Source organism: Hetaerina americana, unplaced genomic scaffold, assembly GCF_022747635.1.
Source record: "Hetaerina americana unplaced genomic scaffold, ioHetAmer1.1.p SCAF_9, whole genome shotgun sequence".
NCBI classification, from domain to species: Eukaryota; Metazoa; Arthropoda; class Insecta; order Odonata; family Calopterygidae; genus Hetaerina; species Hetaerina americana.
In genome coordinates, this window is record NW_027287538.1 from 1,925,753 (window position 1) to 1,940,964 (window position 15,212).

The window sequence follows — 15,212 nt, forward strand, 5'->3', positions numbered from 1 at the left end:
TATCGTGGGCGGCAAGGACCTCGGCCATTCGCGTCCTGCGGCTTATGTGCAATAAGCCTCGGATTGATTTGTTCTGAATCGTTTCCAGGTGGCGCCACGTAGTCTTGCGGTTCGCGAAAACGGAGCTGGCATAGAGAAATTTGGGCCGAATGATCGCCTTGTAAAGGCGCATTCGGTCCTTGTGACTGAGCGGCGACGTCGTCAAGGTGAGGCAAGACAGCTTGTTCCTTGCGACAATCGCCGACGTACGGCAATGGTCCAGATGAGGTCGGAAAGTCAGTTTTTCGTCGAGAACGACGCCGAGGAAGCGGTGCGTGGAAGCTCTAGGAATCACATGTTTTTGGAGCGTAATAGGAATGTGAGGATTGCGTTTACGTCGTCGGGCGAAGTGGGCATGTGTGCTTTTGTCGGCGTTTATTGTAATTTTCCATGTAGACGAAAAAGGCCTGGTATTTATACACTCTGCTGGGGCTCAGGTGTGCCCTGATTGGCCGGAAGCGTTAGTGTGCTCCGCTACGGCCAATCGGGTGCGTTCCCGAGCATTCTTTATTTTCTTTAGCACTGGCTTCCATGTTTTACTGATTTGGAAGCCGTTGTCTCTGTTGAAAGTTTTGGTGTCTAGTCTGATTTCAACGGCTTCTTTCACTACGCGATCCCAATAGCCGTTGGCGTGGCATAGCCTCTTCGTGCCGGTAAAGTTAATTCTGTGGTCGTTATTGAGGCAATGTTCTGCGACCGCAGTCATAAGGGCCGTCCTGCCCAAACCCAACATCACGAGAGAAGAAAAACGCGCTCTACTTTCCTTGCGCAAGAACCCCGATATCACAGTCCTGAAGGCAGGCAAGGGCAATGCAACCGTATTGCTGAACACGATGGATTACCACCGGAGAGTCCAGCAATTGCTAGAAGATCCAGCATATCGGACTATCACCCGTGACCTAACGGACGCATTAGTTAGGAAAACGACCACTTTTATCAAAAGATCATTGCCCGGCTCCGAGGCCAACAGAAACCTAGTACCGCAAGCGCCCGTCCCGCCGAGACTCTATGGACTGCCCAAGATCCACAAAGAAGGAGCACCCCTAAGACCATTTGTGAGTGCTATAGGGGCACCAACGTATAATTTGGCTAAACACCTTACCAGGATCCTGGCGCCTTTTGTGGGATCATGCGAGTACCATATTAAGAACTCTGCAGAATTTGTCAAAACCCTACAGAATATTCACTTGGACAACCAAGACATTTTAGTGAGCTTTGACGTCATATCGCTGTTCACTAAGGTGCCGATCAAGGACACTTTGCTCCTTCTCCAAGCACGGTTCGATGAGAAGTCCGGCGATCTCTTCCGCCACGTCCTCACTTCGACATATTTCCTCTACAATGGCAAATTCTACGAGCAGGTGGAGGGAGTCCCCATGGGTTCTCCATTGTCACCGGCCATTGTGAACTTCTACATGGAGGACTTTGAAGGGAGAGCACGTAAAACAGCACCCTTAAGACCAAAATACTTCTTCGGATATGTGGATGACACCTTCATCGTGTGGCCACACGGACCGGAAGCACTCACCGAATTCCTCGGCCATATGAATAGTGTCCACCCGAACCTCCAGGTCACCATGGAGACTGAGAAGAATAAACGCCTGCCCTTCCTCGATATTCTGATCGACAGGAAAAGAGACGGCAGCTTAGGCCATCAAGTCTATCGGAAACCGACCCACACTGACCTATACCTGAACGGGAGAAGTCATCATCATCCCGCACAAAAGAGAGGAGTAATCTCCACACTCGTGCACCGAGCCACTTCAGTTTCGGACCAAGAGCACCTGGAGGCGGAAATAAAACACCTAAGGAAGACGTTCCAGCAGAATGGATATGGAAACCGGGAAATCAACATGGCCCTTAAAAGGGCATTCACGAATCCTGAAGGTCGGAGAGAAGAGGCAGAAAGAGCCTGCATCCCGTTCATCTCTACGATTTCCAATAAAATCTCTAGGATATTAAGGAAATACAAGGTGGAAACGATCCACAAACCAATAAGGAAGATGCAATCAGTCCATGACACGGTTAAAGACAAACGGGGATTGAAGACCTCAGGAGTGTACCGGATTCCTTGCGAGTGCGGCCAAGCATACATTGGGGAGTCCGGCCGCACCATAGAAACACGCCTAAGGAACACGAGAGGTGCATCAGATTAATACACCCAGCGAAATCTGCGGACGCCGAACATTTCCTCAATAACGACCACAGAATTAACTTTACCGGCACGAAGAGGCTATGCCACGCCAACGGCTGCTGGGATCGCGTAGTGAAAGAAGCCGTTGAAATCAGACTAGACACCAAAACTTTCAACAGAGACAACGGCTTCCAAATCAGTAAAACATGGAAGCCAGTGCTAAAGAAAATAAAAAATGCACGGGAACGCACCCGATTGGCCGTAGCGGAGCACACTAACGCTTCCGGCCAATCAGGGCACACCTGAGCCCCAACGGAGTGTATAAATACCAGGCCTTAAATAAAAACCTTTAAATCTGAATCATGTTCAATACTTCACCCTGAAGACGATGGCAGAGTCAGCCTTCGAAACGTCGGTGTACTGCAACCTCACCCGGTGGGAAACCCGAGAGAACTTCTTGAGCACAATATGAATAAATAAATATATATATATATATGTATAAATAATATATATATATATATATATATAATTTTGTGCTTGTGTGGGTCGCGGTAGTCCAGAGGGTTTGACTATTGACCGGAGGGTCCCGGGTTCGATTACCGGGTAAGGAATTCTGGGCATATTCAGCTCCACCTAAGCTATGTGATTTTTCGGGTACCAGATCTCCCTGAGAAATCATAACCGGCATAGGGAAAGGAACTGGAACCCCTAAAATAATGTGTGAATTTCACACGCCGTCTGGCTTCGCACTGGGTGAACTCTACCATCACCTACAAAACCGACCTTCGGGTTGATTAATGTGTTTATGTTTTATATCTAGGTATATATATATATATATATATATATATATATATATATTTATTTATATATATATATTTATACTATAGGACAATTAGTTTGATATCCCATGCATCTAAAGTTGTTCTCAGGGTCATAAAAAAAAGGATAGAGAGTAGGGCAAATGATTACTTAGGGGATGATCAGTTTGGGTTTAGGAAGGGGAGAGGTACGCGTGATGGCATTGCAGTAATGAGATTATTAATCGAGAGGAATATAGAACACAACCAGGAGGTATTTGCCTGTTTCGTAGATTTCGAAAAAGCGTTTGTTAGAGTGAATTGGGAAAAACTAATGAGTATAATCTACTCCAGGTCGCTCTTCATCTGTAAGTACTTCTTTCTTCCCTTACACCCGTCCAACATCCCTATCCTCTTCCTACCCTTTCCTCATTTGCCTAACATCCTCCCCTCTATTGCAGTCTTCAACTTCCCATTACTGATGGAATAGCCCATCGGAATTTAACCTTCTCCAGTCTTCTCCGCACCCACAATTCAAAAGCATCCTATCCTCCTGCTTCAATGACCACGTTTCCGCGCCGCATAAATCTACGCTCCATATCAAAGTTTTTACGAGTATTTTCTTATTATCCTCACTCTACGTCCCTGTCATCTATTCCCTCCTCCTTGTGAAAGCTTCTAAACTAAATCATGGTCATCATAAAACCTAACTAATGTTACCGATTCCCCTCCGACTTTCATTCCTACCCCTAGTTCTTCCAATGCCTCCTTAATCATTTCCTCTGCATACAGGTTGAACAGCAACGGTGACAATGGGCAACCCTGCCGTAAACCCCTTCCTAGCACTGCCCATCCGGACTCCCCGTTCCCGTCCGGTAGATGACGGTCTGAGACATATACTGGTTGCGGATTAGCCTCCTTTCCCTCCAATCTATTCCTATTTTCTGCAATATACTCATTGGTTTTCCAATTTCACTCTGTCAACATGAATGGTGTGTCGCAGCAAGGGAGGCGGGCGTAAATGGGGTCGGAGGGCAATTAGGTGACCGCTAAGAGAGCACATGGAGACGGGGAGCAACCGGCGGGCAAATCTGCGGATTAACGAGGACGACCTCCAGCCAGTCGAGGAGACTTATCTTCAAAACACTTCTCGGAGCCAACGGGCTTTGACTTCACGGCATTGCATTGCACGCACACCACTTATCGCGTTGTTAGAACGTCAGTTTGAAGGAGTGTGGAAGCAACCCACTTTCACCGCGCGCCTTCATCGATTTAAACGCCACCTCCAGCCATTGATCACTTCGAGTTTCAAGTTCCTTCGAAAAATCTTTGAAACGAGTCAATTGAGGACAAATTTCGTCTATTACGGATAAATATACGAAAAGAATTGGTTACAATTATTTTAGACGTTTTGGGGTGAATTGAGAATTCTAATAGAGCATGCATTGTCATCGAGTAACACTCTGTTCTAATCTCCATTCTTATGGCAACCAATAGAAATTATAATTACCTCGGGGCGATTCAGCTTCAAAAACGCACAATAACAACAAACTGAAGTTAATAATTGGCCGTGATTTTTGTAACTGACTGCTGCGAATTCATACATTCCTGAAACTATGATCGAAAATATTTACCTTGAGAGCATCTCCGAGTGTTCTAAACTTTTAGTATACGGTCGTTTATTCCAAAACTGTGGCAAGTGATTGCAACGAAAGATCCAAAACAGTTAATTGGCAGAGGCTTAGGAATGATAGTGTGTGATCTCAGTTTTACTCAGACGAGGGCTTCCCGAAGACGCAAGGCCCTGGCACACGAAACAGCTACACGAAAATACTCCGAAAAGAAGGAAAGGACTGCGGGGATAGGCGTGAAAATGCGTGCGCATTAGAGAAAATGAAAATATTTGGGCATTTAATCGAAAAAAGTATTGGAGCGAACACGAAAGCAGAATGGCAAATGACAGATTAGGCGAACGAGATGAACAATCCCGCGGGTGGATGGAACATTGGCCGACCGAGAGGTAGGCTGGAGATAGCCGAAATGGAAGGAGAGCGGGGGAGGGGGCTTATGCACCAGGAGGATGACGGAGGGGAAGGAAATCAAACTGGAATGTGACAGCCTTCCTCAAAGCTAGAAAACAATTTGCGATTTTTCGAGAAGCGATTTCAAACGTAATGTGAAGAGCTCCGAAGCCAATGAAAAGAGGATTAAATGATGAACTTGGAATGGTAGGATTGTGACTTGGTGTATGAGGAAAGAGGAGGATGGCGCGGATTGGAGGCTTCAACCCACGTCGGAGTGGGAAGGGGGAGTGTCGACGAGAGAAGGCCGCGGGAAGAAGGGGTGCCGTGAGAGTTGGGGGAATAATAATGGCGGGGGAAGGGAAAAATCCATGGAAATAAATGTTATGGGGAATTCTATGAACGAATAAAAGATGGACGGAGCAATAGCTCGGTTTCAGGCATATCATCGGTGGAAATCCTTCATGATGAAAGGTAACGCGTTGCATTTCCAAAATGAATATTTGACTGCGACCAAGGTTTCGTTAGAGCGTGACATCTCCAGGTGGCATTTGAACGGCGTAACATCTTCATGTAACACGTGAAGATGCAACGCAGTAACGAAACCTCGGTCGTAATAAAAATATTGCATGTGGAAATGCAAGGTGTTTTATTTCATCATGGATGGAGGAGGCAGTGAAGAGGAAGCGGGTGTGATGAATGAGGGCGGGCTAATTGAGGAGGAGGAAAGAATGAAACATGCTTCGGGGCACTTCAGAAGTTACATATTTAGGTGACCAGAATGCGGGCGAAATAGCTTTCATGCACTGTCAAATACCCCCCGATAATCGTCGGGACGCTTGCAATAAGCCAGCAATAGTAATGAGTGGTTTCGTCCGGCAGCTAGGGATGGATTCCTATCCCCCCTCCCCGACACCCGCGACCAGAAGCAGAGGAGTGCGAGAGACGCCGTCCTCTCGGCCGTCGGCCTTCTCATCAATCCAGCCGCTCCGGCCTTTCGCCGGAATCCGTCGTCCCTTTGGCTTGGTTGCCTTCAGGAATATCCCTTCCCCCCGTCGACGACCCCCCGGGTCTCTCCTCCCATTGTGCTTCCCCTCCGCCAGTTTCAATTCCGCGTCTCCTCACTCCTCGCATAATCCATTCTTCCGAAAATCATCTTTCCCACTGCTACCTCCCCCCCCCCGCCCCATTCCACCTCCCCTCCCCCCTCCTCTCCGCCGCTTTCTCCGACGTGCCGTGCACTATTTAATGCTCATCTCTTCCCTTTGTTTCTTCCAGTTGGACTCTCATTCCGTCCCCGCCGGTCTTCCTTCCCCTCCGAGCGGGACCACTTCCCCCCACCCCCCTTTCGCTCCTCGCCTTCTTTTTAGGTACCTCTTTCGTTCCTTCCTCCTTGGGCTATTGTTTCGCTTGGTTCGCTTCCATCTCAACGACCCATTTCATTTCTCTTATTTCCATCGCGTATTATCTCTATTTTTCCTCTTTTCTGGCGGCGGGCCTACACTCTCTTTTACTGCCTCGGTTCATCTTCCTCGTCGGAGTCATTTCCCTTTGAGAATGAATGCGATGGTGGGTTTTTTCCCTCGCCCCTTCCTTAAAGAAACATTGCTTCCAGGGCGCATGTCCCACCTCATATTTTCCGCATCGTCGTGCATATGCATGTTTGACGTTCGCAAAACTGGAATGCTTTTTGTCCACGTGTGGACATGAAAAATAAAACCATGGAGTTATAACATTAATATAGTTCCCAAATATCGATCAAACATTTTTTCCCAGTCAGTCATTCACCGGCGATGCCACTCGCACAACCAGCGGAGGGATTTGCGAGACTTCCGTGTCACCAACATTTGAACAGTACTTCTTTACGCGGAAGCAGAATTTCTAACAAAAACCAAACCGTTGTTTCAAAGGTCACTCTTATTTTTATTTGTCAATGCATTCCAAATATGCTCTCATGCTAATTCTCTGATGCTAGTGCTAAAGTACGACTTAGGCTTCGCACTTCTTCGGAATCACATAATCACATGACTTCACTTCTTCCCCGTTTCATCGTCGCTCTTAACTTTTATTTCCGCCCCGATAGCTACAACCCCTACTCCGATGGCAATGCCTAGGGTAAGACGTCAGCGAACGGGAAGGGACGGAATGGTAGTAATAGGTAGCTCGAATGTCCGCCGTGTAATGGTCACATTGAGGGAAAGGGCGCGCCGCGTAGGCGTCGATCAACGGGTGACCGCCTGGTGTATACCAGGCGGAGGAGTCCCCAGGTGACGAAGGCGATCGAGGCGGCGGTCAAAGGCACGAAGTGCTCTCGGCAGCAGGTCGTGGCCCATGTGGGCACCAACGACATCACAGACCGTGGATCCGAGGAGGTCCTACATCTACATCTACATAATACCCCGCAAGCCACCACAAGGGCGTGTGGCGGGGGTCGTTAGGTCACCAATCATAAAAAGGAACAATACCACATGCAAAACAACAACATGGAAAATTACACCCACAGCAGCGCACGCACTCATGCAAAAATCCCTTCATCCAACACTCATGAAAACATATATACCGCAAACCAACAAAAAACTGCGTCCCAGGATTCAGCACGAAAGCCATCCAACAACACGCAAGCCAGGACACAATAAGCAAAAATGTGAAACACCACTACCACATGAACATGCACCACAAAACAATCTACCACCCGAAGAGACTGAGAAAGGCAGGGAATGCGACCCAACGTTGCAGGTAGCAGGAATTTCCCCCCGCGGAGAGGGATGAGGGATTGCAAGGGAGACTCAAAAACAGATGAACAGAACACGAATGATGTCATTCGAAAAGAATGTGTCAAAATAACAAAACACACGAGGTTAGTGGAAGAGCATGCATTTAAGTAGGACTAATTATTCTTTAGACGCTGAGGGTGGCAAGAGGAATTTTTGTTATCTATAACCCTGCAGTTACTATCCTGTATTGTCCGTGGGTCTGAATTTATTTAATAATTTCAATCTTGCATTGAATCGTCTCTCTTCTAATGATTCCCAACCCAACTCTATTATAACTATAACCCTGCAATTTCTATCCTGTATTGTCCGTGGGTCTGAATTTATTTAATAATTTCAATCTTGCATTGAATCGTCTCTCTTCTAATGATTCCCAACCCAACTCTATTATAACTATAACCCTGCAATTTCTATCCTGTATTGTCCGTGGGTCTGAATTTATTTAATAATTTCAATCTTGCATTGAATCGTCTCTCTTCTAATGATTCCCAACCCAACTCCTTAAGCATGCTCCAGTGACGCTTTTCGTTTGATCGTAAGAGGTTTTAAAGAGAAGGGCTGCCCGGCGTTGAACCTTATCTATTTCCTGAGGCCTTTTTCACTCGGACCCCACACGCTAAATGCGTACTCTAAATGAGGCCTTACAAGAGCGTGGTAACAACGTTCCTTGACCTTCGAGTCACTTTTGCCGACAATGCGTCTAATGAAGCCCAATTTTTTGTACGCTTGACCGCAGACTTTACGTATGTGAGTCCCCTAAGTTAAGTCTTTTGTGAATGTGACACCTAGGTATTTTATCGTATCAACTACTGCTAGGTCACCTCCAGCAAATTTGTAAGCAAATCCCGTTGATTTTTTGAAGAATTTTACTACCGAACAAATATTATAATTTAGTGTCAATCCCCAGTTAGAACACCGTTTAGTAATGCAATCTAAATCCTGCGCTAGAATAAAACGATTCTCATCCCCAGATATCTCCCGATAGATCACCGTGTCATTCGCGAACATACTAATTTTACTTTTCACTGCGCGGTTCAAATGGTTAACAAAAATCAATAAAAGCAACGGCACGATTACACTTCCCTGAGGTACCCCCGACGTGACTCGAACGCTGTCGGAACTAGCGCCGTGAAGGACTACCCTCTGTTCCCACTCTGAAAGAAAATCTTTAACCCAATTTATTGCGCCCTTGTTTATACCCGCGACCTTTAATTTATGAATGAGTTTACATTGGGGAACCTTATGAAATGCCTTTTCAAAATCTTAGAACATGGCATCCACTTGCCTACCTCTCTCGCCCGATAGAAGTAATTCATATGTAAATAATCCTAATTGGGTTTCGCAGGAGCGGGTTTTCCTGAATCCGTGTTGATTGTCACTTAAAAAGTTAATGTTATCAAGGTATCTCATTATTGAACTGACAATTATGTGCTCTAAGAATTTGCAACAGATAGAAGTGAGGGATATAGGTCTGTAATTACTGGGGTCCTCCCTGTCGCCAACTTTTAAAAATAGGCGTTATTTGCGCGGTTTTCCAAATCTTAGGTACTTTGCACTCAGTGAGGGATTTGTTAAGAATTAATAAAAGGTACGGGGCAATGTTTGGAGCTAAATGTTTTATCACCCTAGCTGTTATATTTTCGGGACCCGGGGATTTGTTGGGTTTAATTTCATTAAGCAATTTAAGAATTCTTTGTTTGTCCACTGTTATTTTTTTTCATGGGTTGAGTATATATTGTTTCTTGGAGACGTGCGGTGGCAACATCATCCACTAAGTGACCTTCCCTACTTCCCTACCTTCCCACTGAGTGTCCTCCGTTCCCTTAGGGAACTGAGCTCCGAGGTGAAGCGTGTTTAGGGCGTCGAGGGGGTTCGGCTGGGACTAACGGTCTGCAGCATCGTTCCGAGGGAGGATCGCGGGTCTCTGGTTTGGAGCCGAGTAGAAGGCATAAACCAGAGACTATCGAGATTCTGCTCGGACATAGGAGCCTCCTTCGTCGACCTGAGACCAACCCTCCGATCTTGCCGGACTCCCCTTAACCGTTCTGGGGTCCATTACACGGCGGAAGCGGAGAGTAAGGTAGCGGATAGGATACTCGACCACTGTAAGCCTATTTTAGGATAGAGGACAGGTCATTTAGTGGGTCAGTAACATCTGGGGCTAGCGCGCATAATAATATTAATAAAAATATAAAAGTCACCGACAAAACTGGTATTGATTTAGAAAGACATGTGACACGCACTTCCCCACAAAGGCGTCCTAAATTACAGTCAGTCACAAATAAGGACGTTATTCAACATCAAAATAATTTAACTATACTTGTTACAAATTGCATAATCAGCGGATCTCAAACACTTATTCCAAACTCATTCCGACGATATAGTATTAGGCACAGAGAGTTGGCTGTGTAATGACATAAAGGACCAAGGAATTTTCCCAATAGATTTCAAAGTGTACCGACACGATAGACATAGAAGACCCGAAGGAGGGATTTTCGTGGCAGTGGAGAGTCATTATGAAAAAGCAGGCAAGTTTCATTTGAAAATAATAATTTGGAAAATGTTGTGTGCACCTTACTACGGGCCAATCAACCCTACATAAATTTGGGCTCTTTCTACAGACCTCCAGACTCAGATTTGAAAACACTTTATACCATCAATGATCAAATTTACAATTTTACACTTAAATATAATAACAGCATCAACAGAATTGGTGGCGACTTTAACCTCCCTGGTATAGATTGGGACAGCAATATCGTTAAATCTGGGACCCGCGATCGCGAATCTTGCAATTCATTGATAAAATTGGTTCGAAGAAACTCCCTCCATCAAGCAGTACCCATGCCCACCCGCGGAAAGAACCTATTGGATCTATTTCTTGCAAACGCGCCTGAACGTATTATTAGTGTATCAACTGATGAGGGCTTGAGTGACCATAAAGCAGTTAATGTCCACTTGGACATAGAAATAAAAAAGATTGTTAAACCAAAAAGAAAAATTTATAATTACCATAAAGCAGACTTTGAATCTTTTGCCAATCAATTAAACTCTTCACTACCCGAGTTCAAAACCCGCTTAAGTCATGCCAGCGTGGAAGAAACTTGGACAGAATTTGTCAATATTATGCAAATAGGCATCATAGATTCTATCCCTTTAAAATACGTTAAAGCAAATCGCGAACCCAGGTGGTACAATAAAGACGTTAGAAAAGCCCTTGGAAAGCAGAGAATGTTACACTCCAAGGTAAATAGGGCAGGCGTGAACACATCATCCCCTGAGAATAAACAATTATGGGACAAGTATAGATCCTCTAAAATTGAAAACAAAACACAATTACGTAGCGCCTTACTGGACTTTAAACGCAAAGCACTTTGCGAACACTTTGGACACTGACCCCAAAGCTTTCTGGTCATATGTTAGGAAAGTGAATGGGAGTAAACAAACCGTGGCTTGCTTAAGGGATTGTAGCAATATAATTCATACAGACAGTGAGGGTAAAGCTAACATCCTAAATTCATTCTTCCAAAGCGTTTTCACAAACGATGTTGCCACTGCATATCAAAATTGCTTAATGAGATTAAACCCAACAAATCCCCGGGTCCCGAAAATATAACAGCTAGGGTGATAAAACATTTAGCTCCTAACTTCGCCCCGTACCTTGAATTTATATGTAACAAATCCCTCACAGAGTGCAAAGTACCTAAAATTTGGAAAACCGCGCAAATAACGACTATTTTTAATAGTGGTGACAGGGAGGACTCCAGTAATTACAGACAAATATCTTTCACTTATATCTGTTGCAAAATTTTAGAGCATATAATTATCAGTTCAATAATGAGACACCTTGATAACATGAACTTTTTAAGTGAAAATCACGCAAAAATTTAAAAAATTTTTACAGTTTCCTCGGGGGGTAGAGTGTTTTGTGGTGCATGTTCATGTGGTAGTGGTGTTTCACATTCTTGCTTGTTGTGTCCTGGCTTGCGTGTTGTTGGATGGCTTTCGTGCTGCATCCTGGGTTGCAGTTTGTTGTTGGTTTGCGGTATATGTGTTTGCATGAATGTTGGAAGATGGGATTTTTGGGCAATTGAAGTGCAAGGCTCTAAATTAAGTTCTATATATTTCAACCCGGAGAATCCCTATAGCTTTTCCACTGTCGACCAACTATGGGAGGGAGTTGGAAAGAAAATCAGCCAAAAACGTGTCAGAGAGTTGCTGGAAGATCAGGAAACGTATACGTTACATAAGCCTACGCGGAAGAAATTTCCTGGGAATAGATACATTCCTTCATATATTGATCAAACCTGACAATGTCATCTTAACGATATGCGAAAGTTAAAAATGTACAATGAGGGCTATGCTCATCTCCTCGCCGTCATTGACGTGTTTTCCAAATATGCACGGGCTGTTTCACTCAAGAAGTCCGACGAGAATCTTATGAACGCATTTCGAGTAATTCTAAGCAAAAGAAAACCTTTGAAAATTCAGAGATAAGGGGACTGAATTTTCAAATGAAAAGTTTAAACGCTTCCTTAGCTATCATGGAATAAAGTTTTTTACCCCCAATAATCCCGACGTAAAAACCGCTGTAGTAGAACGTTTCAATCGCACCCTAAACGGACGTATATTTATCAATATTTCACAAAATTTAATACCTTGAATTATGTGAGCGTGCTACCGAAATCGGTGCAAGGATATAACCACCGACAGCATGCATTCCAGCACGGGCGTGGCTCCATCAGAAGTGAGTGAAAGAATCGCCTTCATGCTTGCGCGTCGTTTTACGTCGATTAATTTTTTTTAAATCCAAGTTTATCATTGGCGATTTCGTTCGAATATCGAAGGAAAGATTACCTTTCACTAGGGGATACACGAAAAATGTTTCCAGGGAAGTTTTCAGAATTTGGAAAATAGATAATACGCCGATTCCCGTATACCGTTTAGAGCATCTCAACGGCGAACGCATTGAAGGCTCGATTTACGGAGAAGAGCTTGTCAAAACTTCGGCTGTTGGTCAAAACACAGAGTTTCAGATTGAGAATATTTTAAAACGCAGAGGAAAAGGCAGAAAGCTCAAATATTTAGTTAAATGGAAGGGGCACGGTGATGGTTTTACCACCCGGGTCTCAGCCTCAGAAGTACGACGGTGGAAATGAGTGACTTCTACGGAACTTTGCTAAGCGATAGCGCTGGGAAGTTCTTTCCCTCTAACACCAATGCACACTTTCGAACAAAATTACCTCAACGTATATCTGCGGGAGATGACTGAAAGGCTGGCTGAAATTTATTTTCCGAAGCTTAACATACCAATAGACCCTTCATTCGAGGGGACACCTGAAGTAGTACCTGAGACAGAAACTGATTCAGCTCCCTCCGCACCGCCCAAGGCAGTTTCCACAGAGCCTCCACCTGTTCCCACCAAGTCAGATTGTCCAGTCGTCGATGTTCAAGTTTTAGTGGATGTAGTCATCCATTTGGAAGCTTAAAAGTATCATTTAAGGTGATTGTTTAATGAAATTCATCAAGCAATACCGAGTAATAGAAGATGGGAGTGCATCGCTGTGCTACACTTTTGCTTTCAAATACATCCGAGAATAAACCTTTCGTTAAACGCCCCTCATTAGAATGCCCCTACACCTTCATAGATATCATAGGGGTTGGTGATATACCGCTATCATTCGACAAATACACGCTAAACCAACTACTAACTACGATTAGAGAATATACGGGCTACGAGTACGGTAAGGCTGAATTTTACATACAATTCACTAGGGCATTTACAGAAATGTCCGCTCCCAGCGCGGTGAGATGGCCGACTCGAAAACGAAAATATACAGAGCCTGTTGAACCCGATAGATCAGAGCGTTTGACGAGTCAAGTGTTTGTGTACCTAGACGTTATGTTACCACAATTCCTCGGGAATACGATGGCAAAATGTTTACGGGTCGTGATGGGTGATAAAGGAAATCATCAAATTTTCATTCATCCCTATTATATGTCACTCAAAAAAAAACTGACACGATGGAAGTTAAATTGATGAATAAGATGGGTAACCTTTATCCATTTACAAACGGTACAAACCCATCGTCTATCGTTTTGCATTTTATTAGGAGATATTAATGTTATATACATGGATAAAATGCACATGATTCATTCATTAACGGGATGTCGAAGGATATGGATCGTTACCGTTGATATTTTAGTCAGGTTGGAGGCGGTGATCAAGTGTATAGAGCGAGTTATTTTAAACAGCGAGGTAGAGGTCTAGGGAATTTTTTCAGAGGCATTTGAAAATTCGTAAAACCTTTGGCTACGCAAGGAATAAAAGCCGTAGGTAGAGAAGTTAGAGATACGGGCATAAAAGCTCTTGCAAATACAGGCGAAGGAAGATCAATAAAGGAAGCTTCGCAAACGCGCTCCTCAGAGTAAGTTGATAATTTGAAAAGAAAAGCATCGGATAAAATTAGGATGGCTGGAGCAGATTTACGTGACCCAAAGCGAGCGAGAATCGGTCGTGTTAAAACGAAAAGAAATAAAGTCTGTACAAGATGGTGGAAAGCGAAAGAAGTTCAGTATGAAAAAGGTGAGAGATATATTTTCGCATAAATAGTTCGGTAGTAGATGTGTTTGGTTTATTAAAAGCTTTGTCTCCCAAGTGTTAGCACGAAAACGGAAGAATTCATCCCTGAATAATATAACCTTTCTAGTGAACCATCACTGCAAGCGAGCATTGATGGTTGCACGGCAGTAGTACCCTATAAACCGATCGCTTCTCTCCCGCGATAATTCCCGCGAGATTCGTTTTCGTGATCGTGATTCGTGATCGATACAGAAATTTAGGTGGAATAACTCTGAATTCGAAATTAAAGTCTTGCAAAGTCATAAAAAATTCCGTTCGTCGAAACTCGCACGCGGATCTGCCGAGAACTAGTCGACCCTGCTTCAGCCACCCGACGTCGCCCGGACGGTGGCCCACCGGACTTCTCCCTCTGCCCCGTCTCAAATCCGTTCTTAAAGGACGTCACCACCACGGCTCGGTGGAAGCGTAACAATATGCCGTGACGAGGGAGCTTAGCAGTGTTTCAGGCGCCGCCTTCCAGAAGTCGTGGAAAACCCGCTGGCAGCGGTGTGTGGAAGCACCAGGGTTATACTTCGGAGACTTTTGTGTGAATGTTTCAATCCTGGCAACGCGTTCTCTTTAATCGACTCAGTCCGACTACTTTTGGGACAGACCTTGTACGTAATATTAGGCGGGCAGAAATATCATCATACACACATATATTTCACCCCTTGTCAGTCACAAGTTGGACTAAATTATTATTTCGCCATAATACAATTATAACATCATTCTCCTCTCTTAAAATGGTTTTTACGAACCAATCGTCTGAGTAGCATAATTGTTATTATTTCTGTGCCATTTCTACATCTACATCTACATAATACCCCGCAA

The 15,212-nt window shown here is 44.5% G+C and overlaps 1 protein-coding gene across 1 annotated transcript; it reads left to right on the forward strand.

Moving 5' to 3' along the window:
* The first annotated feature begins 872 nt into the window (after positions 1-872).
* Positions 873-13,248, forward strand: LOC139698993 (uncharacterized). Its single transcript, XM_071597987.1, has 2 exons — positions 873-1,926; positions 13,076-13,248. Exons 1-2 carry the CDS (start codon positions 873-875, stop codon positions 13,246-13,248), a joined length of 1,227 nt encoding a protein of 408 aa, XP_071454088.1.
* Positions 13,249-15,212: the final 1,964 nt, after the last annotated feature.